The 25,564-nt window shown below is 53.8% G+C and overlaps 1 protein-coding gene across 3 annotated transcripts; it reads left to right on the top strand.

Moving 5' to 3' along the window:
- Positions 1 to 57: 57 nt before the first annotated feature.
- On the top strand, positions 58 to 25,553 carry KLC4 (kinesin light chain 4). Of its 3 annotated transcripts, none has more exons than XM_041408266.1 (16): positions 58 to 183; positions 10,681 to 10,947; positions 11,137 to 11,367; positions 11,684 to 11,762; positions 11,849 to 12,074; positions 12,381 to 12,468; positions 12,776 to 12,877; positions 13,182 to 13,355; positions 13,511 to 13,610; positions 14,088 to 14,140; positions 16,618 to 16,685; positions 16,767 to 16,875; positions 17,650 to 17,772; positions 24,416 to 24,540; positions 24,654 to 24,711; positions 25,074 to 25,553. In XM_041408266.1, exons 2-16 carry the CDS (start codon positions 10,699 to 10,701, stop codon positions 25,161 to 25,163), a joined length of 1,875 nt encoding a protein of 624 aa, XP_041264200.1. In that variant the 5' UTR covers positions 58 to 183; positions 10,681 to 10,698; the 3' UTR covers positions 25,164 to 25,553. The 3 variants fall into 3 exon arrangements, with proteins under 3 accessions (XP_041264200.1, XP_041264199.1, XP_041264201.1); XM_041408265.1 differs by having other exon boundaries at positions 17,650 to 17,799; XM_041408267.1 differs by lacking the exons at positions 24,416 to 24,540; positions 24,654 to 24,711; positions 25,074 to 25,553 and adding an exon at positions 20,000 to 21,804.
- Positions 25,554 to 25,564: the final 11 nt, after the last annotated feature.

Below are 25,564 nucleotides of genomic sequence, written 5' to 3'. Positions count from 1 at the left end.
GGGCCCGAGCCGGGGCTGCCGGCAGGTGGCGCGCTGCCGCCGGCGGCGCTGAGGCGGCGGCCATCTTGGATTTAAAGGGGCTGCGCCGCTGAGAGGGCGGGTGGTGCCGGAGCGGGTCTCGCCCCGCCCCCGCCGGGACCGGGACAGCGACCGGGACCGCCATCGACGTCTTGCGCCCAGCAGGTTGGACTGGCGGGGTTGTGAGGGCTCGGTGGCTCCCCTCGGCGGCCCTGGCGTGGGGAGGACACACGGAGCGCCGCGGCGCAGGCCGGAGCGGGGGCGGCCTTCGCGGGGCGACGCTCCCCCGCCAGCCGCGGGGGGCGGTGGGACCCTCGCGGGGAGCTGGGGAGGCCTCTGTAGTGGGGCTGGGGCTGGGGCTGGGGCTGGCGTGGCTCGGGGACCGTCCTAGCGCACCCTGGCCGTTGGGGCAGCGGAACGAGCGGGGGCGAGGGCAGCATTGGGGCCGTGCCCGCCGTAACGCTGCGGGTCGGCGCTGAGGGCGCTGCCGGCTCTGCGGTCTTTGGAGCCGGCGAGGCGCGCCCTGCGGGATCAAGCCCTTCAGCACCGGGGGAGCCGCTGGCTCCGGAGCCCTGCCGGTGCCCGCTCTGCTCGGGCAGCTCCCGGTACGCAGGCTCGGTGCGCCTGGCCTCCCCGCGGGCAGGGCCGACTGCCACGCAGGGACGGCCGGCGGAGGCCGGGAGCCCCCGAGGGAAGAGCGGAGTGTGGGCATGGCAGCTGTGGGTCAGCCCTAAGACCCGGCCATGGCTGTTTCCAGCGTGCTGTGGGCACAGACTGCGGGATTCACTGCTCTATAATTAGTCTGTGTCTTCATTGCCCGGAATGGCTTTCACTGTAACACAAATAATATATGTTTGCACTTCTGCTGTGTAACTTATGTGACATGTAAGCGTGCCATAGCTGTATGGCACAGCCAGCCAGATTTGCCCTCCAGAACTAGGGAATGAAGAACAGCAAGGTGCTTTAGGAAAGAAATATGTGTTGTGAGATGAGGTAAGAGAACCTGCATGTCAGCATGGCTGGGCTGGGCTGTGTTCCTCCTGGGACACCTGAAGCCCTTGCCCTTCTGGGGAAATCTGTGGGGAGGGACAGGAACACCAGTGCAGTACTGGTTCAGGCAGGTGTAGGGAGCACCATGACAGCTGTGTGTTACCATGCATGGGATGGCAGTACCAACAATCCAAGCTGGATCCTGTGTTATTGTCCTCCCTCTGAGAAGAGCCGCCAGAGACTGAACAAGTGCTTCCCAGCAGTACCCAGTCCAGCCCCACACTGCAGTGTGGACACCACAGGGCTCCAGCCTTCCCAGATCTCCTGAATGTGGCCATTGCTGTGGGCACAGCCACGCAGCTGGAGGGCTCTCTGCAGCTACACCAGCTTGGCTTTGGGCTGGAATGGGGTCAGCAGTGGGGACGCAGGCGAGGGTGGTACCGAACAGGATGTGAAACCTTCCGCCTCAGGATGGAGGGTGGGATGGAACAGGGCTTTGCCGGGCTGAACAGGAGCCCGGTGGTGGCCAGAGCTGCCCGGGCAGCGCCGCGGGGGCTCGGCCCTGCTGCTGGGCGCTCCGGTGGATCCCTGAGGAGGGAGCTGTGAGCTTGGCGTGCGTGGCGCTTTCTGCGCTCCCAGGAGAGCGTCCGACCGTCCTGTTCCCGGAGCCCGTCCGCATCCCTCCCCTCCCCCTGCCGCAGTGTGGTTGGCTGCCGAGCGCCGGGTGCCTGCGCCGCTGCTCGCTCCCGGGGCAGCGCGGCAGACGGAGCCTCGCAGCGCCGCGGCCGCCGCTCCTCCGCCGCCTCCGCGAGCACCGGCGCTGGACAAGCCGCTGCAGGCAGCCAGGTACCGCTCCTCTGCGGCGTGGGGCGGGGGACATTCCCATCCGGTGACTGGGACGGGCAGGGTGCCCAGCCATCCTGGAACAAAGGACCGCTTTGATGCGCAGTTTCGGGCAGAGCTGATGAAAACTTTTTTTTTTTCCTTGTGAAGCTTTCACGTAGTCAGGTGGGCGCAGAATTTCTCTGTGGTGGTTCTGAGGGGTGAAGGGGTTTCTCTGGCTTGTTTGTTTCAAGGATACGCAGCGGGCGTGCCTCCTGCCGCCAGACAAAGCCGGAGAAACGATGACGGAGGCAGGTCATACAGCAGTAGCTCTCGAAGAGCCTTGTTTCTCCCCAAACCGTCTTTTCATTAATTAACTGCTTCCTAAGCTTTTCCGAAGTGGAGGTGCACCCTACCTAAGGTGGTGGGCTGGGGGAATCGCTGGAAAGCTTCTGTGAAGGAGAGGATGCGCCTGGGAGGAGGTGTCTGAAGAAGAGCTGGGGGATGGTGTTGCGGTAGAATGCTCTGGCCAGGCAGCCGGGAGAAATCTGCACAATGGTGGGAGGCAGCAGCACATTACCAGAAACAGCAGGCTTCCCTGCGTCTTGCATAGCTGGCATCTGGCACTCTGCTGCAGTTCCGTGCTCGGCTCTCCTCTAGTGCCCTTGGTCTGCTCTCTGCCATGCCACCTTGGAGATGTGGAAAACACCCACCCCTGCCTGTGCCTGTGGGGAAAGAGGGTGGTGATCAGCACACATCAGGTCAAAGATCTGGCCAGCTCAGACACAGGGTAAATAAACATGGCTGTGCTTTGCTGTAATTGGCAGAAGGAGCAGGAAGCATGTGTTCTCTCATCTGCTGTTTTGGAGGAATGTCCAGGTTGAAACAACAGTATTAACCCCAAATACCAAAATGGCTCTTGGGGCACAAAGGACATGTGGCAAGATACTGACCTTGGCAGAGTGGCTGGATAAATGCTTTATTTGCTGGGAAAGAGCCACGTAGCTCCTCAAAGAGTTCGAGTCAGAAATAGAACAGATCCTCTGCTTGTTTCGCAGGTAGAGGTTTGTCCCTGTGACTTTGCCTGCCTTGCTGTGGTTTACAAAAACTGTTTGCTTCTGGAAAAAGTAGCACAGTCTTGCAGCCTGCAGTCAGCTGGTCTTTGCAGGTGCCTCAGGTACACCACGGAGGGAGTGTGGGCATACCAGAGCCCTTCAGGGCACACAGAGTGGCTCCAGAGCGCCTGCTGGTCCCATCTGCATCCTGGTTATGTCCTGTGTACAGCTCAGGCACATCCAGTGCATAGCCCTCACATTAGACAGATGCCTGCAAAGGCATTGGCTCCTGGGAATTACTCTGCCTGCTTTAATACTGCTTCATGCTGTCAGGGCAAGGTAATGGCTCTTGCTGTTTTTTTTATAGTGCGAGACTCCCAATCAGATTCTGAAGCTGGGAAGAGATGCTTGCCCTGGCTCTGTTCCAGCTGCTTAGCTCTTGTCTCTCCACTAGCCTGGAAACGTGTTTTAATGGTGTTTCGCTGTAGTCCCAGGCGCAGCAGATGCAGAATGGATTTGGTGAGCTGCTGCAGACATGAACAAGTTTAAAAACAAGGTCTTACCAGCTGATCTGGAGGTGCCAGCATAAGCTTGCTGGTGGGAGTGGTGATGACTGCTGTTCCCATTCCAATGGCCTGCTGGAAGGGGCAGGTTTGCCCAGCCAGCTGGGGTTGTAAAAAATATGGTGTACAACCAGGGCAAAATGGTTTTCTGCTAATGGCAAAAATTGGTGCTATATTTTTTTGTTTGGTTTCGTTGTTGTTGTTTGTTTTGTTGGGGTTTTTTAACCCTTGTTGATTCCAATATCTGTATTCTTTAGTAGTAACAAATGGAGTGAAACCTTTCTGGTCTTGAAAGGAATGAATGGTCTGATACAAAACTAACCAGGCTACCTGTTCTGTCTTCCTCAGAGTACATATCCATTCTGGAATTGGATGATGCTTTGATAATACAGGAATTGCTTGCTCTGGCTAATCAGAACAAACACCAGTACCTTTTGTCTTGTCCATTTCCAGCTGTGGGCTGGAAGGTGGTAGGGGTATGGGAAACTCCCATGTTCTTTCTGTAGTGGTGTGAACATGAGTCACTGTAGCCAAGTCCTTGTAAAGCCACCTTATCACCACCTTGCCCTGGGTTTCAGGAAGGTTATGTGACATTGTGTGTTTCATTAGAGATTGTGGGTGGTAGGGAGCTGAGGCTTCTGGGACAGGAGTGTTGGGAGGCTCCCCTTCATGCTCTTTCCCTTCAGCTCCTGTCTCCTTGCCATTTGAGCTGCAGATCTAGTTCCTTAGTCCTTGTTCCCTGGGCCTCTTGCAGCCTGCTGGTTAGCACAGACATTCCCAATACAAGCCTTCCAGTATCTAGGAAAAAATCCCAGAGCTGGCGTGTGTCAGCTGCTGAAAGAAGCAATCCTGGCCATGATCCCTGGACAGCCCCCCCTATCCCCCAGACAGGGATCAAGGCATATCAAGAGCACAGTCAGCTTGTGTATTATATATGGCTCTGAGGATTGGGGAAACTGGTTGGGTGAAGCCTTTCTAGGCTTGGAGACTGACTTCAAAGCCATGTGAGGAGATGTCTGGATGCCAAGGAGAGTGCTGGTTTTGGGGCATAGGAGAATGAGAGTAAGACCACTTCTTGCCTTCACTACATGCTGTGTCGTTGCAGGTAGATTGCTTTGGGAATCCAAAAATCCCTGTGGGACCTTGCTGGAAGGAAGCAGGCACTGCATTCCCTTTGTCTGGGCCTTGGATCAGTTTCTAGTGCTGTGGTGCCTTGCTCCTTTGTCCTGAAGAGGTGTTCACTGAAGGCAAACACGTTGAGTTTATCTGAGGAATTCAGATGAAGAATTTTTTTCTTACTTTTTTTTTTCCTCCCACAAGAGGATGGTTAAGTTGTGGTACAGGGGTGTGAAGAGTTTGTGAGACGATCCTTTAGTTAGACACAGATACGTGGTTTGGGTGAGGGAATGGACCAAAGACCTCTAAGAATTCATTCCAAGTAATACTCTTCAAGTAATACTCAGACCAGACTCTTACTGAGGGAAAAGTTACAACACGAGAGTCCCTCTATAGTACTTGAAGTCATCTGTGTGTTGGTTTAACTCTCTAGACTGTCTGCAGTGCAGGAAAGGTCTGAGCTGGAGGCTGGCATTGGGAAAGAACTTTGGGCTGAAGATGGGACTCTAGGTGTCCCCTTTTTTTGGCAGTAGAATGTAGAAACTTACGGTATCACTGATGGCAGAGAATATTATGGACATTAGAATTTGAGTGACATCTTTTGACTTTACAATTGCAGCTCAGAGATATGGTGGGTATGACCTCCCAGGATGCTGGCTCCTGACTGATGTCCTCTTTGTGTGTTCTTAGTGGCACTAAGGGGCATCTAGGCATTTCTGGCAGCAGTAACAAGCATCGCAGAGCACCGTTCCTGCTCTGTGCCTCACTTGAACCTCAGCATTTCCTGTTTTGCCTGGATTAAAGCAGCTCTGGAAATACCAGCTTGGATGTGGAGCTCAGCAGCACCCGTTTGTTCCTTTTTCTGTGGTTCTGCTCCAGGTGTTCTGGGGTGGTGACCCTGAGCACAGTGGCTCTTCTGGCAGTGGTGTGCTAGTGTGCAGGTGTTCCTGGCAGTGTCAGCGTGTCCTGGCTGTGCAGTGGAAGCCTCAGAGGCCCTGCACAGCTGACTGTAATCTCCTACAATCTGTTTGCTTTCTGACACTGGTAACAAAATAAGAAAATTTGTGCTCATCACACAGCTTCTGTGATGGCTGCAACTTTGTCACTCTGTTTGCTTTTTACTGCTTTTATTTTATTTTTCAGCATCCAAAGTATTAGGTCTAGATTTTGTTGCAGTGAAGACTCACACTCTTATTTGCAGTCTCACTTCTAGTGTCATTGGAGGTCAACCAGTCATTGCAGAGACCCTTTGTTGCTCGACAGTAATGAGCTGGCAGAAGTCCAAGGAAAAACAAACAAACCAAAAAACCCTCCCTGCTTTTATGAAGTGGTTTTTCCTCCCAAATGTATAACCTTGCTGTTTGTCCAGGTAGCAGAAGCATGTCTCACAGGAGGAGACTGGGACAATTATGATGCAGCAAGACAAAGCCTTGTGTTTCCATTTCTAAATGGAAACCATTGCTGTCTATCTCCCAAGTGTGGTCACTTGTTCTTGCTGTGGGTCAGACTTCCTCTGTTCCACAGGAAGCTTTTTTCCAGAACCCAGCTGTCTTTCTTCAGCTGCTTTACATCACTTATATCCTTGGATCACCTTCTCCTATGGAAGAATTTGCTGCTGAAAATCTGTTTCACTTCTTTACAGAAAGTGCTGGCAGACCATCTGCAGTTTGAAGGATGCTGCAGTTATTGTCTTGTGCATGCAGAGAGGCAGTGAACTGCGTTAGTTGAGTTGTTTGTAGACCTGAGATCTCTGTCCTGTTGTAGCTGATTCCTGATTTCCCCGGTGATTCTCCTCCCTCGCTCTCATACTCTTTTCTAGCATTAGGCATCATAACCTAAGCTTTAAGATTGACTTGGACCCATTTAATCTGGCATCCTTGTAGATGTTGTGGGTTGAAGATAGGAGCAGTGAAGCTTCCAGCTCTTTCCTCTTGAAGGTCTCGCATGTGGGAGCACTTTTGAGAGGCAGAAAAACGAGCTGCTGAAATTGCTGATGCTTAGCGATTTCGCGGTTATGCGCTCGAATACAGGAGGGAGGGTTTTGCCTGGCAGGATGTACTTGCTGATGGATGCCCGGCTGATTGCTGCAGCTGCCACAAAGCTCAGTGCACGCGTGTTCCTTCCCTGTCCTCCAAACGGGAGCAGAAGAGGGGAGATGAGATGGGTGCTGTCGGAAAGGCAGGCTGTTCTAGCAGCTCACTGTAAATAGGGAAGACGTGCCAACTAGGGCGGAAACGGGCGGGTGGAGACCTGGGCTGGGACACCTGCAGGTCCATGAGGACTGCAGCAGGGTAAGCTGGGAACAGGACTCTCCATCTCTCAAGGAGCTCGGTGGAAAAGCATTCTTTCTTCCTCTTCCAGTCTGAGCCCCACCCTGCAAAAGGCAAACCACGATGTGTCCCCTCCTCTCTGCAGAAAACCTCTGAGTGTTTTCTGCCTGGGTAAAGGACACTCAGGGCCCCTTACTTAATGTAAAGGAGTAGGAAGAGTGCATATACAGCAGCCTCAGCCTGCCTGACCTTGGCACTGGCTGCCATTGCAGGTGTTTCCTCTTTGGAGGGCTGAACACTGAGAGTAGACCTGCCAGCACTGGGGAGAACTAGAAATAAGCTCTTTGTGGGGAAATTCGTGCTTTGGAAAGTTAAGTCAGCTCTTGCTGGTGTTGGTTGCTGGTCTTTGCTGTACAAGAGGTAGCAGCATTCAAATGACTTCTCAGCAGTCTCCTCTTCGTTTTCTTGTTGAGCAGCTGTGTGTTGTTCTTAGGTTTTGCACCCTCTGTCCAGCCTGGACAATCCTCTGTCCGCTGCTGAGCATGGAAGCATATTGGTACCTAGCAGAGCTATGCTTCCAGGATGTCACCCTAGGGCAGAAAGGCTGAGGTTGTTACAGATGTTTGCACAGCCTGTGAGAAGAAAAGCCTCTATTGGGATGCCTTGAAGGATCTGAGGATGTAGTTGCAGGGTAGGATGAGTCTTATATGCTGTGGATCAGGATGTTTTGATTTTTTTTTTTCATTCTCAGTCTGAAATCTTTGCAGTTTCAAAAAATAAGTTGATTGTGAGGACTGTGAAAGGCGTGAACATCTTCTGCTAGAAGGGCTGAAGAAGGAATGTTGCTGTAGTAGAGATGCTAATGTTTAACACACAGCAGTTTCACAGTTGAGGAGTAGTTCTGTGTACAGTGGAATTAATGAGGCTGATTTTCTATGGATCTGGGTCTTGTCTGCCTGCCTCTGTTACCTAGCAAGGTGTGAGGTCTGGCGGCTTTTTATCCTGTAACGTGTTCCTCTTCCCAATGCGTTTGTATTGCACTTCTTAAAGATGGCAGCAAGATCTCTGTATGGACGTAAGTGATGCTGCCATGAAAACTGCCAGCATTCAATTTCATACAGTTGGCCCCAGTACCCACAGGTACTTGTGCTGCTCAGCTGTGAGAGTTTTAGAGCAAAGTTCTAGTTTTTTGGGTATGAGGCCGTTCCTGGGTATCTTCTTGTGTCCCAAGCATTGCCTGTGATCCGGAGAACTCCCACTTGCCTGTTTCCCTGTCTGCAAGTGAGTCAGGGTGTGTTTCCTTATAAGCTGGAACCAGTGATGGGGCCATTTAACCCTTTAGCAGCTATTACCTTGGGTTCTGTGGAAGAGGTAAGTGCCTGCTGAGCCTTCCTGGGAAGCTGTCTGGACCTATTTCAGAGCACCAGAGTTCGTGGCCATATGAGGCAGTACTAACACCCTTTGGGCTGCCATCCTCTTTTCTCTGGGGCTGGGAGTTGTTGCACATTTCTTCCTGAGTTGTGCTCACCTGTAGAAGTCTGCATTAAGCAAGTCTTTCCTTAGTGCTTTAGCACTTGGTCCCACTCCAGGTGTGTTAGAAAGGTGGGAAAAAGAATAACTAGGGGAACTGTTGACCGGAGCGCTTGGCTGCCATTTCCTGGAGAATGAGTTTGGAAGATGGGGTATGAGTGGCAACCGACTCTCAGCAAGCCCATTTTTCCTTTTGAAACGGTAGTCTGTGTCCTCTGTCTTGACCTTAATGAGGTTTTTCATGCTATTCTTGTCATATAATCTCCTGTAAAGGAAACTGGCGTAAGTCATGGTCCGGGTGAGACTGTTTTGGTATAAAATGTGCAGGATTAACTGCATGTGGAGCATGACAGATACCCAAAAGTGAAAGATACAGTGAAGTGTGACTCAGAATTGGTGCTGATGCTAGATCATGAAGTGAATATGAAGTCAGCATTGTGACTTTGGGGGAGGATGACTCAGTTCTTGTTCAGAGGTGTGAACAGAAACCCAGTCTTCAAGAGACACGAGGTGTTTCTGCCCTGCTGGGGCGTTCAGTAAGGTCTCCTCTGTGTGTTGAGGGTTTGGCTCCCCTTCCTGAGGGATGGATGTACATCATGGGAACAGAAACCAAAGAAGAATTGAGAGGAGAGTTCAGGCCTACAAAACAACTGGAGAAAGAGTGAGGCTAAAGAGGAGGAGATGAGTGGGTTTAATAATGAGATGTGTGTACTTAAAACAACTGTCCCAGTGTTGTTTGTCATCCTCACTTTAAGTGTTGCAGAGAGGAGGAAGATGGGCCTCTCTATTGCTCAGGGCCCATTCCCCAGTAGCTCCCTGCACTTGGATAGAGTGCACAGGTGAGGAGAAGAGGAGCCTGCCAGAAAGGGGAACTCTGCTTGCTCTGTTCCTGTAGCTGGACAGTATTTCTGTTCTCTCAGTAAAACAGGCACAAGGCAGCTGCCGAGCAAAGAGCTCAAACCATGCAGAGGTGGGTCTGGCAGGAGGTCAAAGGCAGATCTGCTGGCAGCAATTCCCTCACCTCCTTCTGTGTAGCTTCTGGGCAGTTTTCCAGCCTCCTGGCAGCAGGGTCCTGGGCACTCAGGTTACAGAGGCCTCTGCCAGCTCCAGGTAGCAAGGAGGTGCTGCTGGGCAGGTGCTGCCTGTGCAGGGTTTTGGAGACTGGTTTTGGAGTGACCTGATAGCAAGGTGGGAGGTGGCTTTACTGTTGAGTAATGTGAGGAGGCTGCTGAGGTGGCCCAGCTGGTGGGAGAGGCTGGGACTGTGTTAAATGAGTGAGTCCTGGAGCAGCCAGGGTCTTGCTGCCAGGGCTCTTGCCTGCCTGTTGTGTCTCTCAGCCTCTGGCCTGTTGTGTTTCCCTAGCTCCTGGACTTTGTTCCCAGGGATCTTGCAGCCACACTAACATTGTAGGTTGTAGTGCTCGGTGTTGCTGTGCAAAGGCAGTAGCTGGGTACTTTCCCATTGTGTGTGTGGGGGAACAGGACAGGGAAGGACTGCAGAGTTCTTAGGCCATCCTGAGGAGTCCTTGGGGGAGCAGCAGGGTGAATCAAGATGGAAAAGCTGTTGTTGTTTTAAGTCAACACCTCAAGGATTATGTTAGTGTGACTGTAGCTGTTGGTGTATGTGACATCTGCAGTCAGGCAGTGGTGTGGTGAGTCCTGCTGGTGGCATGTCCCTCAGTGCCACAATGGCAGTTCTGTGCAGAGGCTGCAGTCCTCAGGATGTACCCTTCTGGTCATATTTTGGTACATTTTTTTGGCACAATATCTGGCAATATTTTGGCATAGCAATACCACTGATGCCCTCCTGTCTGAGATGCTCCTCTAGGAGATTTTCCTTTGAGGAAACAGAAAGCTTTGAGCTGGCATCCCTCCACTTTGTGTTCCCTTTCTTCTGCAGTCAGAAGAGGTGCTGAGCTCTGACAGCCTCTCTGCATCAGTGGTCTGTGGGCAGAAGGTGTATAGATTGCAACCCCAGCTGCCAACCACAAATCTCTGCTCTTAAATGGAAGCTAAATTAGTCTTTCCCCTGCTGGGAGTGTGGGGGTGTTGGAGGTCACCACTGGTTGTCGCCTTTTTGTCTCCTGTCCCCGCAGGCCGCCTGCGCTGGTTGCCAGCACTCCGTCCACAAAAGCAGAAGCCCTGACAGCTGCCTGCTGCCAGAGGGAGAGGGGAAGATGAAGGAGAAGGGCTTAGAGTAGGCAGTGTGTTAAATGCTGTCTCTGACTGCTTGAAGGAGGTTGTGGTGCTTGTGTCTGCTAGTGACTCTCTGAAACAGCACTGGGGCACTCAGGTTTTTGTCTTGGTCTCTGTGCAGGGCTGCAGCAGTAGGACTATGTCCACCATGGTGTACCCAAGGGAGGAGAAACTGGACAAGCTGAGCCAAGAGGAGATAATTTCCAACACCAAGCTGGTAATGCAAGGGCTGGAAGCACTCAAGAATGAACATAACTCCATCCTGCACAGCTTGCTGGAGACCATCAAGTGCCTGAAGAAGGATGAAGAAGCCAATCTCGTGCATGAGAAATCCAACCTGCTCCGCAAGTCAGTGGAGATGATAGAATTGGGGCTTGGAGAAGCTCAGGTGAGAGTGGGGGGTGATCCCTGAGGTGTTATCTGGGATTGACAGCGGAAGGGCAGGCATGTGGCCATTTCCCATGAGCTACAGGGGTGGGAAGGGGCTAAGTGTAGAAGGCTTGCACGGGCGGACCCTAAGCATGCATGTGAGGGAGAGACAAGACTGTGGTTGTTGCTGACTGAGACTCTTAACAAGGTGATGATGGCATTGTCCAACCATCTGAACGCTGTGGAGTCGGAGAAGCAGAAGCTGCGTGCTCAGGTGCGGAGACTGTGCCAGGAGAACCAGTGGCTGCGTGATGAGCTTGCCAACACCCAGCAGAAGCTGCAGCGTAGTGAGCAGACCGTGGCTCAGCTGGAGGAGGAGAAGAAACACCTTGAGTTCATGAACCAGCTGAAGAAGTATGATGAGGATGTCTCACCTTCGGTAGGCCCCAGTCCTTTTGAGCAGCTGCTTTTGTGGGTCCGGGAGGTTGGACGAGGAGAGCTGCCTTCATGTTATCACATGCTAACCTTGCCCTGGATTTTACCCCTTCCTGTGCACAGCAATGCCTGTAGCTAAAGGGGGCCTGCATGGGGAAGAGTCTCTGGATTTTTTTTGCAGGGGATGATGGTGGCAGAGATGGCAGGAGAAATTGAATGTGTTGAGCTGCAGAATGGCTGAGAATTTGGCAACTAACTCAGCCCAGGTTGCTGCTGTCTCTGCTGATAACCAACAGTATTTGTAATTCTCATCCTCTCAGGAGGAGAAGGAGGGTGACTCCACCAAGGACTCTCTGGATGACCTATTCCCGAATGAGGAGGAGGAGCATGGTCCTGGATGTAAGTGTTTGCTCATGTACGAGTGCTGCCTGTCTCTGTTCAAGCCTGCTGGGCCAACTGTGCTGTGTTTATTTCTGTGCCCACAGTGCCCCACCAGCACAGCAGTGCCGTGGCAGCTGCCCAGCAGGGAGGTTATGAGATTCCTGCACGCTTGCGCACCCTCCACAACCTTGTCATCCAGTACGCCTCCCAGGGACGCTATGAGGTGGCTGTGCCGCTCTGCAAGCAGGCACTAGAGGACCTGGAGAAGACCTCAGGCCATGATCACCCTGATGTGGCTACCATGCTCAACATTCTAGCACTAGTGTACAGGTGAGCATGGTGGGAAGGGCAGGATTGGGCCAGGACAGCTTTCTGCATCTCCTGTTTCCCTTTACAGCACATCCTGGGGCTTCCCAAGCTTCCAGGGGGTTTACCTTCCAGAAAGGTTTTGGCCTAGATGGGGTATTTGGTTTGCCAAATTCCCAGATATATCTAGGGACTGACTAAAGCAGGGAGGAGTGGGGAAAGAAAGTACTATGAAGGCTGGATCTGTGTGGAAGGAGCACTGTTCATAGTTCTGGCTGCTCTGGGCTGTAATGTCCAAATCCTAGATAACTGGTTGACTTTGCACTGCAGGGATCAGAACAAATACAAAGAAGCAGCACACCTCTTGAATGATGCTCTTTCCATCCGTGAGAAGACTCTAGGCAAAGACCACCCAGCGGTGAGTGTCTCTCTCCTCTTCCAGTCACTTCTTCCCCTTTGGGTGCTGCTGGGACACTGTTCCAGCAGTGTTTTACTGCTTCAGTATTTCCTGCTGGCTGGTTCATTATGGCCTGTAAGGAGATGGCTTCTCTTGGATCCTGTGATATAGGCAGGGCAGCCTTCTGTCTCTGGACCTCCTTCTCTTGAGAAACAGAAGTACTGCAGGCATGGAGGAAATGGGACAGTCACGGTTACTGTTGCTTGTGCCCCTTGTGTGGTCTCACTGGAATTTACTTTGTTTCATGGAGAAGTTTCTGTCTCTGCAGGTGGCAGCGACTTTGAACAATTTGGCTGTTCTCTATGGCAAGAGAGGGAAGTACAAAGAAGCAGAGCCACTCTGTAAGCGAGCCCTGGAGATCCGTGAGAAGGTACGACTCTTCCATGCTCTTTCTCCTTTCAGCTCTCTCTGTGGGCTTTCTCCCGTTACCTTAATGCATGTGGGAGAGCCAGGGCCTATCTAGTGTGTTCAGCTGCTGATTCTGCCACCACCTTTCCTGTCTCTCCAGTGTTTGCAGTCCTAGAGAGGCCTGCCAGGAGGTGGAAGCTGGAATTTTCCTCCTCTCCAGACCCTGGCTTTTGTCTGACATAGGCATGTGCTGGGAGGACTCCAGCGTCTACTAACTCCAGGAGTCCACTCCAGTCTTTGTGGCTTCTCTTCTTTTGTTCACTCAGGTTCTAGGCAAAGACCATCCTGATGTGGCCAAGCAGCTGAACAACCTCGCCCTGTTGTGCCAGAACCAGGGCAAATATGATGAGGTGGAGTACTATTACTGCCGGGCCCTGGAGATCTATGAGAGCTGCCTGGGTCCTGATGACCCCAATGTGGCCAAGACCAAGAACAACCTGGTGAGGCACTGGGGAGAGGCCATGTGGTGTTGGGGAAGGGTGCTGTGGGAGAGGTGAGCATTGCCTGGTCCTTAGAGACAGAGCAATAGCTGCAAGAGCTGGGCAGAGTTCATCTGTTTCCCAATGGGGCTGGAGCTGTTTTCTTTTGGTTGCAGGCTTCCTGTTACCTGAAGCAAGGCAAATACAAAGATGCAGAGGTGCTGTATAAGGAGATCCTTACCCGTGCTCACGTGAAGGAGTTTGGCTCTGTGGATGGTTTGTACAGCAGAAGCCCTTGGGGCAAGGGGGGGTTTCCTGGCGCTCAGCCTACACTTGTCTGGTTCTGGTGTTGCCCAGACTGAGGGATGTGATGCCTTGCTTTGGGCATCCTTTGAGGTGCTGCTGTTCTAGTGTGTTATGCTGTTCCCCCTCTTCTCTCAGGAGTCTCAACCAGTCTCTTTAACAGGCTTGGGTATAGTAAATGGCACAATCGTGCTCAAGCATAGGCTGAAGTTTCTCCTGTGCACCTGGCATATGTATCTCTGCTGGGAGGACTTGTTCTTTCCTTCCCTTGTCCTGCCTTTGCAGTATTGGTTGCCTTTTTTGGGACTCTGGGCCAGGGACCGGGGGGAGGATCTGAAGTGTCACTTCCCTCTGATGAGGTGCTAGCTTTGGGGACAGAGTGCTGGGCTGTACAGGAGGCAAATAACATGGGGTGGTGAGTGGACCTGTTTTGCATTCTTCCCCACACAGATGAGCACAAGCCAATCTGGATGCATGCAGAGGAGAGAGAGGAGATGAGCAAGGTGAGTCTGATTGCAGGGGATTTGATCTTCTCCTACCACACCTATCTCTTATAATCTCCTTCCTGGAGAAGCTGCAGTCTGAAGAGCCACCAAGGCCAGGAGGCATCTGGAGAGGGGGGATACAGCACTGCTGCTCCCTGGGCCAGCGGGGAGGGAAGGTTCATCAGAGAGCAGGGTGTTTTTCCTTGGGCAGGACTATTCAGTCTCAGGCATGGCTGCATGCTCTCTCTGCTTTAGTGATTGATCCCTCTTGGGCATGCAGATGATGGAAGATGGCAGATGGCAGAGGGTTGTGCTGCAAGGCCTTGGCACTCTGTTCCAAAGAGCTGCCAGTACCCAGAGCATAACTGGCTTCTAAAGCAGCTCTGAGGCTGTCTAGGGAAAAAATGAAGGTCAAGAAGAAACTGTTGCTGTCACCTTGCTTAGGAAATGGAGCCATATCTGAAAAGGGTGTCTGCACAGGGTGGGCCCTAGCTGGCCTCTGAAAGGGGATAGAAATGGACTTGTGCTTGCCTTGGGCTAGGCTGAAAGGCAAAGCTACTGTTGCTCCTGCAGCCCAAGCCCTGCTCTGTGGTCAGTAATAACAGTAATTGTGTTTTTTGCTGTTGCCAAGTGTAAGGCCCACTTGCCTGTTTTTTGGCAGGCAAGTGAATCAGCAGAAGGAAGGGTTCTGATCTAGTCCTCTACCTGCAGTGGGACTCTCCATTTTTTTTGCCCTCAGAGCAGGCCCCAACCCTCCAGGGTTCAGGCAGCAGCCTGGCAGGCTTGACTTAGTGACCAATGAGTCCTATCCTGTCAGCCCTAGAAGCTGGGCACTGACAGGTGCTTCCCACAGCATCCTGTGCCTTCCCACTCTGCATGGCTCCCAGTGCAGGGCACTGCTCAGCTTTACACTGTTCTGGTTGCTGTGCTGCAAAGGCTTGCTGCAAAGAGTCTGCACTTGCTGCAGCACCATCCTGGAGAAATCCAAGCTGGAGTAGAGACTGGGTTCCCATTGCCCCCTCTGGGATTGAGACTCTTCTGATGGTATCTTTGGAGAATTTAGGGATCAAATGTAAATAGCTGTAGTATGAAGCTGTGCTCCAGATAATGCAAGCTCTGCCATGGGGCAAGAGAGCAGGCCGAGAGACTCACAGTTGGAGTAATAAATGAATTTTATATGTGAGTCTTAGGCAAGGGCTAAACCTCTTTCCCTGACTCTGGGGCTCCTCTCCCCAAGGTAGCTGTGTCTGTGCCCCATGGCAAAGCAGGGTTGGCACTCCTGTCCAGCCAGCAGCTGTAGTCACAGAACAGCTTGTACTCCTGGCCCAGGAGCTGGGACTGATGTGCTGTGCCTTGTGCTGTTTCTATATCTTCTGTTAAAATGTACAAAATTCCTGTGACAGAGCCTGGCTACTTTTGTCCCTTGCCCCTCTTTCCTGACAGCAGAGGGAGGCCAGTTCATGCCATCAGTGGGGCCTTGGGCACAGCTGGCAGCCCTGGCCTTCAAGGCTTTATCTGCCCCAGAGGACTGGACACCTTGCCTGTTAGGTTCAGACACCCTTTAGGGCTGCCTCTACAGGAGAGATGTATTGAGTCCTGACCTCCCCTGTCCCTGGTGCCTGCCCAGGATGTGTAGGCTCTGGTGTGAAGAAAACTACGTGTGCCTATGGCACAGGGTGACTGGCATGTGGGATAAAGAGCTGAGAAGTGCTGTGGGAATGAGTGAGAAAAGTGCTCCCCATGGAGACAGTTTCTTCTGGGCTAGAGGGTAACTCGTGCTGTGGAGCAGTAGCCCCCTGCACCTGCTTGGTGCCGTGGTCCTACGTACCCAGGGCTAGCAGCTGCTGCCCTGCAGTGTGGGTTGTCCAGATCTTCCTCCTTGAGCATCAGGTTGTGTCCCCTGTGCTATTGCTCTGGCCAGCAGCCCGTTTTCAGCTGGCTGGGACAGGGCCAGCTGGGCAGCTTTGGGGTGCAAATGCTGGGCATGGGGCAGGGACAGCTAACTGGGCTGAGCTGCTGTAGGACAAGCCTGACACTGTAGGCCAAAGGCTGGGATGTGGCTGGCTGATTCCTTTGCTAGTCCTGGCTGAGGGATTTAGTGCCTGACTCTGATGACTGGCATACTGGTGGGGTTTTGTCTGCCTTTTGCATTTTGGTTGGGGTGTCATGCCCTCCATTATGCCATGAGAATAGGCTGTGCTGTCCCTGCTGCCTTTGGTGCCATGGAAATGGGTAAGGAGATGGGATTATGTTCCTTCCTGAAACGAGGATATCCCTTTTGCTTGTTGCCCAAATCTGTTGCGTCAAACATGTTTTTAACTTTCCTATCAGGAAGCTGCTGGGCTTCATCACTGCATTTGTGTATTCTGTTTCCAAAGGTTGGGCTGCTGCAGGGGTGCAGCCTGGGGTCTGACCTGGCATGTGGTGGCAGAGCACAGGCCAGAGAAGGGCAGCAGGTGTGGGACTAACAGCTCTCTTCTCTCCTCACCCTGTAGAGCAAGCACAGAGACAGCGCTCCCTATGCTGAGTATGGCGGCTGGTACAAGGCCTGTAAGGTTAGCAGGTAAGAGCTGGTTTGTGGGCAGCTGTGGACTCTGGGGGGGTGACCCCAGGGCTCCTGCTCACCTTCCCTCTGTTACCACAGCCCAACTGTGAACACCACTCTGAGGAACCTGGGTGCGCTGTACCGGCGCCAGGGCAAGCTGGAGGCAGCCGAGACCTTGGAGGAGTGTGCAGTTCGCTCCCGACGACAGGTAACCCCAGAGGGACCTTCCCTGGTGTGGGGGCATTGCAGGGCTTGGGGTGGCACTGCTTTTGCTTGGGGTGTGGTGGGGGACTCTCCTGGGCCTCTCTGATGTTCTTGGTTTACATTCCCGTGACACCAGAGGGCCTTGGTGGTTCGGGATGCATTTGTGCAGAGATCCACACGTGTGTAGGTGTGGGGGGTGGTGCATGTGTGCGTGGATGGAGCAGATGTCCATGTGTGGGGAAGGCATGGCTCACTGAGTGCAGAAATACTGCAGCAGGGTTAAGGCAGGTTCCTGGGCTTTGTCAGCTACTGGGGAGAGCTACGCTTACTAGGATGTTTTCTTCATACTAATTTTTTTGTCCAGAGGTAAAAAATACCTAGAATTTCTTAGAGTAGCTCTTGCCTTAAACTCCTCTCAATCCACAAATAATAAAGCAGGAGCTGTAAGCACCTAGCACAAAAGACTGAAGGACAGCTGAATCCTTCACACTTCAATATGTGAAGGAAAGAAGCTGTCAGCCTTGGGGTAGTGAGCCCTTGTTCCACAGGGTTGGTTATGGCCTGGTAAGGACTCATTTAGCTGGGAGTTCAAACAGAGACTGCTAAGTGCAGGATGGCATTTGGCTCCATCCTGGTTGTGCTGGGCAGTTTTGACTATGATGGGGCAGTGGCCAAGAGAGGGAAAAGGAACCAAGCACAGTGATGGCACAGTGGATTCCAGAGGGAAGGAACGTGTAAAGACAAAACACGGTTCTTCCTTATCCTTTCCTACTTGCAGGGCATTGACCCAATCAACCAGACGAAGGTGGTGGAGATCCTGAAGGAGGGGGATGGCACAGAGAGGCACCGGAGCCTGGGGGGCAGTGTCAAGTACGAGAATGCCACAGACGGTAGCGAGGAAGTGAGTATGGGCGTGGAATGGAGCGGGGTAAGTACAAGACACCATCAAGAATGGCCTCAGCCGGCTGCCAGAGGGCAGGGACAGCCTGGCTGAGGGCTGTCCCCGCGTGGCCTGTCGTGGCATCCTTGTCTGCCTCCATTCATTCCCTGCACATTTCCTTCCCCTTTCTTGGCATGAGCCAGCCAGCCCGCAAAGGTGCGTGTCTGGGTCTGGCTTCTGGTGTACAGAACAGATCTTCCCAGCTGAGGGCTCCTGCTTCCAGGGACCAGCCAGGCCCTGGCAGTGCGCAGCATGAACTGGCGCTGGTCTGCCCTTAATCTTAGGCTTGTAACCTTATTAACATCTCTCCCTGCTGCTCCCCTCTGGAGGCCCTGGCTGACAGCATCAGCCCCATCTCAGGCTCACCCAGCCTGTGAGAGCCATTTGGCTGTCTGTCCTGCACTGTGCCACTGACAATGCTGAACCTGGGCAGGGTTGTGTGTGTGTGTGATATGCCTGGTGTGTCTGTGACTGAGTGACTGACTGCAGGGCGCAGGAATAGTCTGTAGCCAGCATCTTTGCTGTCCCCCTCTCCTGGTCTCGTGCCCTAGGCAAGTTCTGGCTAAGCAGAGGGGATAAAAGGCAGATCTTTGCAGGATGGCAAGCTGGGCTGACCAGTGGAGGCAAGAGACTGATGTTAGCTGAGGCACAGACAGGTCAGCCTGAACCTCTCAAGGCTTGCTCTGAGGCTGAAGGTGACTTTGGTCACTAGCACTTGAGTTTGGAGAAAGGTAGTGATCCAGGGCTGGAACAGATGCCTTTTGTCTCCTGCAAGCAGGAGGATGGAGAAGATGAACAAGTGAGCATGGTGCTGGTGGGTGCTCGGCTCAAGGGCTGCTAGAGCTCTTAATGCTTACATTCCTTCTGCAAACTCTGGGAGCACAGACTAGCAGGGGTTCTTGCAGCCTGGCGTAGGGAAGGCACTGAGCACACAGAGTCCTTTGCTGCCCCCTCACATCTGCTGTCACTAACCCTTCCCCACCTGGCTCTGCTCTATCCCAACCTGCATGAGCTCCCTCCCTTCCTCTTTTTTCTTCCCTGTTGCCATGACAGCCCTTCAACACCCAAAGCCTGAAGCCTGCTGGCTCTCTTGATTGTGGATTGTACGCAGGAGGTGGCTGGAGGGGATCTGAAAAACAGACCTTCAAGTGGACCCAGCAGCTTTACCAGATGCAAGGCTGTCCTTTGCCCCACGTCTTGGCATCAGGACCAAAGAGGGTCTTAGCTCTGGCAAGGCACCAACTCTAGGCCCCTGCACTCAGCATTAGTAAGGGGGCTAGACAAGCACAGATGGAGGGCTGCAGGTTTGGATTAGAATCACCTGGTCCCTATGTTGGCTGGTGTCTTTCTGCAGCTCCTCCTGTCTGTGCTTGGTGTTGGGTGATCTCTTTGCACTGGTGATGGTCTGAGAGACCTTCCTGACAGTCTCTGAGCTGATCATCCTAAGGCAAGTAGGCAATGCCACAGTCTGCCACAGCCAGTCCCAGGGAATAGTCCCTACTCATATGACCCTTCCCTAGGGGTCTTAGCAGAGCTTCCCTGACCTAGACAGCTGTAAATAGAGGATTGGAGGGCTACCCCAACACCCTGGGGGACTCAGCTGCTGCCACATGATTCCTTTTCCAGCCTGCTGCACATAGCCAGTCTTCTCTTCTGAGGCAGCAGCCCTGCACTGCACTGAAGCTCCCTGCAAAAGAAGGCTGAGGCAGCTCCTGCTGCTCCTGTCTGTCATGGCCTGTTTTTCCTGTGTTGGTCCAGAGACCAACACAGTGCTGCCTTAAAGCAGCTTCTGCTGCAGGCAGAGCTGTGGGAGTCCCCAGGGCGCCCTGTGCCCATAGGCAGCTCTGGAAGCACCCCAGGGCCTGGATCAGCTGCTTGCTGCTCAGGTAACTGGGATGTGAGAGCAGGGGGATGGCACCAGCTCCGTGGTGCAGAGGCCTTGGCAGGTACCCAAGGCCCAGGAGCAGGAGACCCAGGCTGTTCCTCCCTGAGCTAAGCTGTTCCTGCCAACCCAGTAAGCCCACTAGCAAAGAAGTGAGGCTGCAGTTTCAGCCTCACAAGACTCTCTCCCTGCCCAGATGTGGCCTGTGGTCTCTGCATGCAGCCTGGGCCTTGTCCCACCTGCTCCCTAGGTGACCTACAACCTCACAGCCTTGTAAATTGTGTCTTTCTCCTCTCTGTGCACTAGGCTTAAATGCCTCCCGAGACTCCCTCTTTCCCCTCCACCGCAGTCACCTGGATGTTTGTGTTGTATCTTCCGACTTTTCCTCCACACCATCCCTCCTTCCTCGGCGAGAGCTCCACGCCAGTCCCCCAACCCTCCTGGCGCGCGAGGGCACCGCGACGCCTGCAGAGGAGTGCCTGGCCACATGGCCCAGCTCCAGTCCCGTGGCCAGCAAGAGCAGGAAGAATCTGCGAGGAGCTGCCAGCTCCCCCAGGCCAGGGTGACGGGCCACCGTCCCCTTGCATGCCCCCACCCCTGGCCTGCCCTTGCACATCCCTGGGGCCCAGGCCTGCGGGGGATTGTCTTCACTTCAGGCTTGCTGACTCCGTTGTCACTAGACATCCTCCTAGCTTGTTCCCTCCATCTACAGAGGCTCGAAGATGGAGGGCTGTTATGGGACAGTGAGGCCTGGCCTAGGCAGGGCTGTCATGTGCCCACTTGCTTTCTTCCCTGTAGGCTTAGCTGATATTAGTGCCTTGTAGCAAACCTGTGCTGGTTCCCAGTGAGATGGGCTCTCCCTGCAGCACAGGGCAGTCCCCATCTTGCTACTCCCTTCCCTGCTGAGCTCTGTGACCCAGGAGCAGTGTGTGGGTCTCTCTGCAGGGCAGCCCATAGAGCTACTGTACATCCAAGATGAGGTGGGGGGCAACAGCCAAGGACTATGTGCAGGAACTGGCCAGCACAAGCATGTTTGGCTGCAACTTCCTGACTGAATGGTACAGCCAGGTTCCTCATGTGGCATTAAGGGCTGAATCAACCCCCCATTGCTACAGGGTTCTTAGATGTGGCTGGTGGGAGAAGTGGGGGTGAAGTTGTTTGCTGTTCCTTGAAAGTACAGGAGGGGTAGGAGGAAAGAGTTTTTTTGCAAGGTAGACCCCAGACCATTAGAAGTGGCTGAGATGGGGAATGGTCTGGATTGGAGCAGAGTGGTTGGGAGAAAAAGAAGGTGCAAAGATGGATGTGAGGAAGCAAAGGGCTAGGGCTGGAGGTGCTCTGAGCAGGTGGGAGCAGATGGGATGCTGGAGGGAGGTTGTTGCAGGGGTAGGGGCTGGATTGCTCACAGGTCTGTGGGGCTGACTGCAGTCTGGCTGTCCCTAGCCAAGTGGGTGGGAAATGTGTAACCCTGTTACCAAGAGGGTCACCGTGCTGACCCTGAGGGGGTGTGGGGGTGGCCAAGTGCCTCTGATGGCTTCAGGCCTTCACAGGGTCTGGTGCTGTTAGTCATTACTGGGGAATAGAATGTGTCCCAGGGCCAGACCTCCACTGTCTACACTCTCACATCCTTGAGTGTACACTCTCATCCCACCTCCTATAGGAAGGGAACCCCCCTGGCCCTCCTGTCTGGGAAGAAAGCTGGGGAGGCTGTAGGCAGCAGGATAGAGCCCAGGGGCCAGCACAGGACTCCTTATTTATTTAGCTAGATCCCTTCTTTATGCTAGTCATTGGGCAGGTTGTGATACTAAATGTGCTTGTGTCTGTCTGGGCCTGGCTTTCCTGTGGTGGTGCAGAGGTCTTGGGGTACATGCATGCTGCTCCCCTGGAGTTTGTGCTTACTGAAAGGAAGCTTGTCCTCAGGACATGGGGTGTGGAGCCCAGGGCAGAGTGCCGCAGGCCTCTCTGTCCCAGTGGTGCTCCATGCTTCTGGAGAGTGGTGAGTTCCCAGTGCAGGGTGTGTTTGGACCTCAGGGCCATCTGCCCCTGTGCTTTGCCATGTCCTGGACCTGGTGCTGTAACAACCATACCTCTAATTAAAGGTAGACTGACCCAAATTGCTGCCCTGTGCTTCTTTCCATGCTCTGTAGGCCAGCGTCGGTCAGCCCTGGGGTGGTGGGTGCAAATGCTGCTGGAGCAGGTCTGGGGGTGCTTGGTGTCTGTCTGTGTGTACAGGGGCGTGTGGTGCCCCCAGGGCTCCCCTCCCAGGCTGAGCATTGGAGATGAAGGACCCAGCTCCACTGTGCTTTTTCCCTGTCCTCCAAACTGGAATTGCTGCTAACCTCAGCTCTGTAACCATGTGTGGCAGGGCTGCCCTGGGGCATCTGAGCCTGGACCTTCCCCAACAGGCATTTCTATTTAGCCAAAGAAATACCCCATTGTGTCCTTCAGTGCTGAGCTCTACATGCTGCCAAATCTGCCCAAGTCCTCTGCCTCCATGCATTAGGCAGGGTGGGAGCATGCAGTGAAGAGGAGCTCAGTGGTGGAGCTGCTTATTTTTTTGGAATGCTCTCATCCTGGTGGGTGCAATGGGGTGGGGGCTCTGCGGCAAACCAAACCCATAAATGTTCTGGGTTAAAAATAACCCGTCAGAAAAGGGAGTGGGGGGAGAAGAGAGGCTATTTTTAACCCAGCATGCAGCAGCATTTGGTTCTGGTGTTGGTCTGCAGTCAGTCTGCATCGCTGCAGCTGGGGAAATGTGGCTCCATCCTCCAGCTCTGATACAAGAGCATACTTCCTGGCCTGATCCTGCTGCCCTTGTACCATGGTCCTGCTCCCCTGTCCCAGCTGTGTTCCCTCTTCCACCCCTAGCTTGCGTGCCCTGGGAAAAGCAACAGTGCCTGGCATAGCAGTACCCTGCAGGGAGAGTGGTGACCCAGTCTAAGTCTGGTGGGGAGGCAAAAGACACTTCCCCATCTTTGTTAATGCTACACACTGATATTCAAAACCAGCCCGGGATGCTTCATGCAGGAATTGAATTGTTTACTTTGCTGCTTTGGGTGCTCTCTGCATTTCTGGTGAGTGGGTACTTTGCAGTAGCAGCACATGGCTCTCAACATGGAAAAGTCTCAGCCCAATGAGAATGTGAAGAGGTTCAATGCACTTGTTTTATCCCAGAAGGGATGAGAGGAATACCAGGAGAAAGGTTTGCTGGTAGGAAAAGTCTTGGTCCGTGGTGGGCTGTTAGAGAACAGTCTAGGTCTGGCTCAGTTTTGGGTAATCAGAGCAGAGGAGCGCTGGAAAAGCCTTCCCTGAGGGCCACAATCTGTAATGGTCAGCACAAGGGGGTCACTGGCCTAAGACAGAGACCCTGCCTGCCTGCAGAGCTGCTTGGACAGTGCTGAGGTAATTGCTGCTACTAGCCTGAGCCACAAGGCATTTGGGTCATTTGGAGTGCTTCCAAGGGGCTCCCTCACATCTTCCTAAGGAGTAAAAGGGCTTTTGCCATCACTTCACCTCCTTTTCTTCTGCCCCAGTGTTCCAGGAGCCATTCCCAGCAGGAGCAGGGAAGACTGCTGTTATCCAGCCATCAGAGCAAAAGTAATTCCACATCAGCAGTGGTGTCACAGCCTTATGTAACAAGCAGGCCAGGCCACAGGGGAAGAGCTTGGTGGCACGATGACATGGTGGCATGGTGTGGTGCCATGCTGGCAACCTGTGCCTTGCATGCATGTGGAGCAAAGTGCAGGAGGTGGACTGGAGCCTGTCAAGGCCTGAGAGTGCCTCACTGAGTACTGAGGACTTTTGGAGGCATGTGGGAGGAAAACAGGCTTAGGAACAAGATTTCAGGCTGGTTCAGATTTCTGATTTCAGAAAAATGAAGGTAGACATGAAAAGCTCCCTGCAAAGTGTCACCCCCTGGGGCAGCTGGTGGGGCTGCATACAGCTAAAGTTGGGGGGCCTAGGAGTAGTGGTGCCTGCTTGGTAGCACAGTGCTGGTGCAGCCACCTGAATCCATCCCCAGTGGAGCTGCCTGAATTGCTCCAAAGGCTCAAAGCTAATTTTCTTGGAGGTGTTAGAGATGGGACAAGGCTGTGTGTGCAGTGTGAAATGGTCTTGTGTGATGTGAGTGAGCCTGCAGGACCAGGTGTGCATCTGTATGGGTGCTGGACAGAGAGGAAGAATGGTGATGGTGTGGTGAAGAAGGGCAAGGGGAGGGAAAGGATAAGGATGGCCTCCAGCCAGCAGCAAATGAGGAGAGCATCCTTGCAATTAAAGCCCCAGCAGCCTATCCTGGCCTGACAAAAGTATCCCTAATCTTGGGACTCCCAACAGGGCTTGCTGCCTCTCTGGCCACTGGGATCTCTTTAGTAGAGACTGCCTGAGCTGTTGCAGGTGATGGAGCTGTGTCATCTTTGAACAGGACTGTGCAGATGCCAGTGCCATTTGTGCTGGGGGCAAGTCAGCAGCCTGTCTGGATGCTGAGCTTGCACTGGGCAGGAGGGAGTATCAGGCTGGATGAGCCAGACAATGACTCCCTGGTTATCCTGTCCTGTGGAGAGCCCCTGGGTGAGGGGAAGCCATGTAGTGGGCAGTAAGCCTGCTTTAGGCCAGGGCTAAACCCTCAGTGCAAGAGGATGTTTGGAGCCAGTTCCAGCCACTCATCAGCATGCCAGAGCCTGATCAGTGCCACTCAGCCATCACCCTGGCTTGTGTCTCTGTGTCCAGGATGGCAGTGGCACTCTCCAGCGCAGCAGCTCCCTGGGAAAAATCCGGGATGTGATACGGAGGAGCAGTGAGATGTTGGTCAAGAAGCTGCAGGGCAATGGTCCCCTGGAGCCCAGGAACACCAGGTACGTGCGAGGGTCAGGCTGAATACAGGGCAGGTGCGGGTCCTGCCACCTTGTGTGTCTGGATCTGACCACTCACAGCACGATCACATCTGCTCTCCTCTGCTTTCTTATAGCATGAAACGAGCTGCGTCCTTAAATTACCTGCACAAGTCTAGTGATGCTTCGTTTGAGGTAAGCACAGTGTGAGTGGTGGGGCTGGTGCAGGACTGCACGCGAGGCTGGGGGATGTGTGGCCAGCAGTGCAAGGGGTGAGGGACATATTGGTGAGTCCCAGGTGCAGTGCTGAGAACCCCTGAGCTCATAGCCCCTCGTCTGAAGTCAGAGCTCCAAATCTGAAGGTGTTGCTTCCAAGGACCCACCTTCCTCCCCACAAAGCTCAGCCACAGATTGGGAGCAAAGGCCGCCGCTGCTGTGCGTGACAGCAGCACCAGGGCTGTCCTGGCCTGCAAGGCAAAGGGTGCAGGAGCTGGGGTGGCAGCTTTGGGGCATGGCAGTGGATTGCAGGTACCTCATGGGCACTGTATTTTTTCCAGGGTACCCAAGGCTTCCGTGCGGAGAGCAGAGGCCTGAGCGCCAGCAGCATGGACCTGTCCTCCCACAGCTCCCTGCTCTCCTCCAACTGAGCTGGCTGCTCCGCTGCTGGGCACCCTGGCTTCGCGCTGCACGGGGCAGCGCCCGGCACCTCCCCACACCACCTACTCTGTTCTCCCCATCACCGGTTCTCGTGCCACCGTCTGCCTGCCCAGCCCGGCCTCCCCCGGGGGTCCCTAGCTAGTTCGGGCACCGCAGCCCGCCCGCATGCTCCTCTGCTGCTCACCGGGGCGCGCAGCTCCGGTGGCCGCATGCTCGGTACCGGTCACACACGCTCACCAGGTAGAATCGCCAGCCCGGGGAGGGGGGCTATCCCCCAGGCCGGGGCAGCGGCGGGAGTGCCCCATGCCCCCGGCACGCCGGTTCCCCGCCGGATGATCGCTGTACTTTATTTTATTAAATAAAACCGACCCTAGAAGCGACCGCGGCTCGC

The sequence above is a fragment of the Onychostruthus taczanowskii genome, unplaced genomic scaffold, assembly GCF_017590055.1.
Source record: "Onychostruthus taczanowskii isolate IOZ18803 unplaced genomic scaffold, ASM1759005v1 scaffold298, whole genome shotgun sequence".
NCBI classification, from domain to species: domain Eukaryota; kingdom Metazoa; phylum Chordata; class Aves; order Passeriformes; family Passeridae; genus Onychostruthus; species Onychostruthus taczanowskii.
This window is presented reverse-complemented; position numbering and strand designations above follow the sequence as displayed.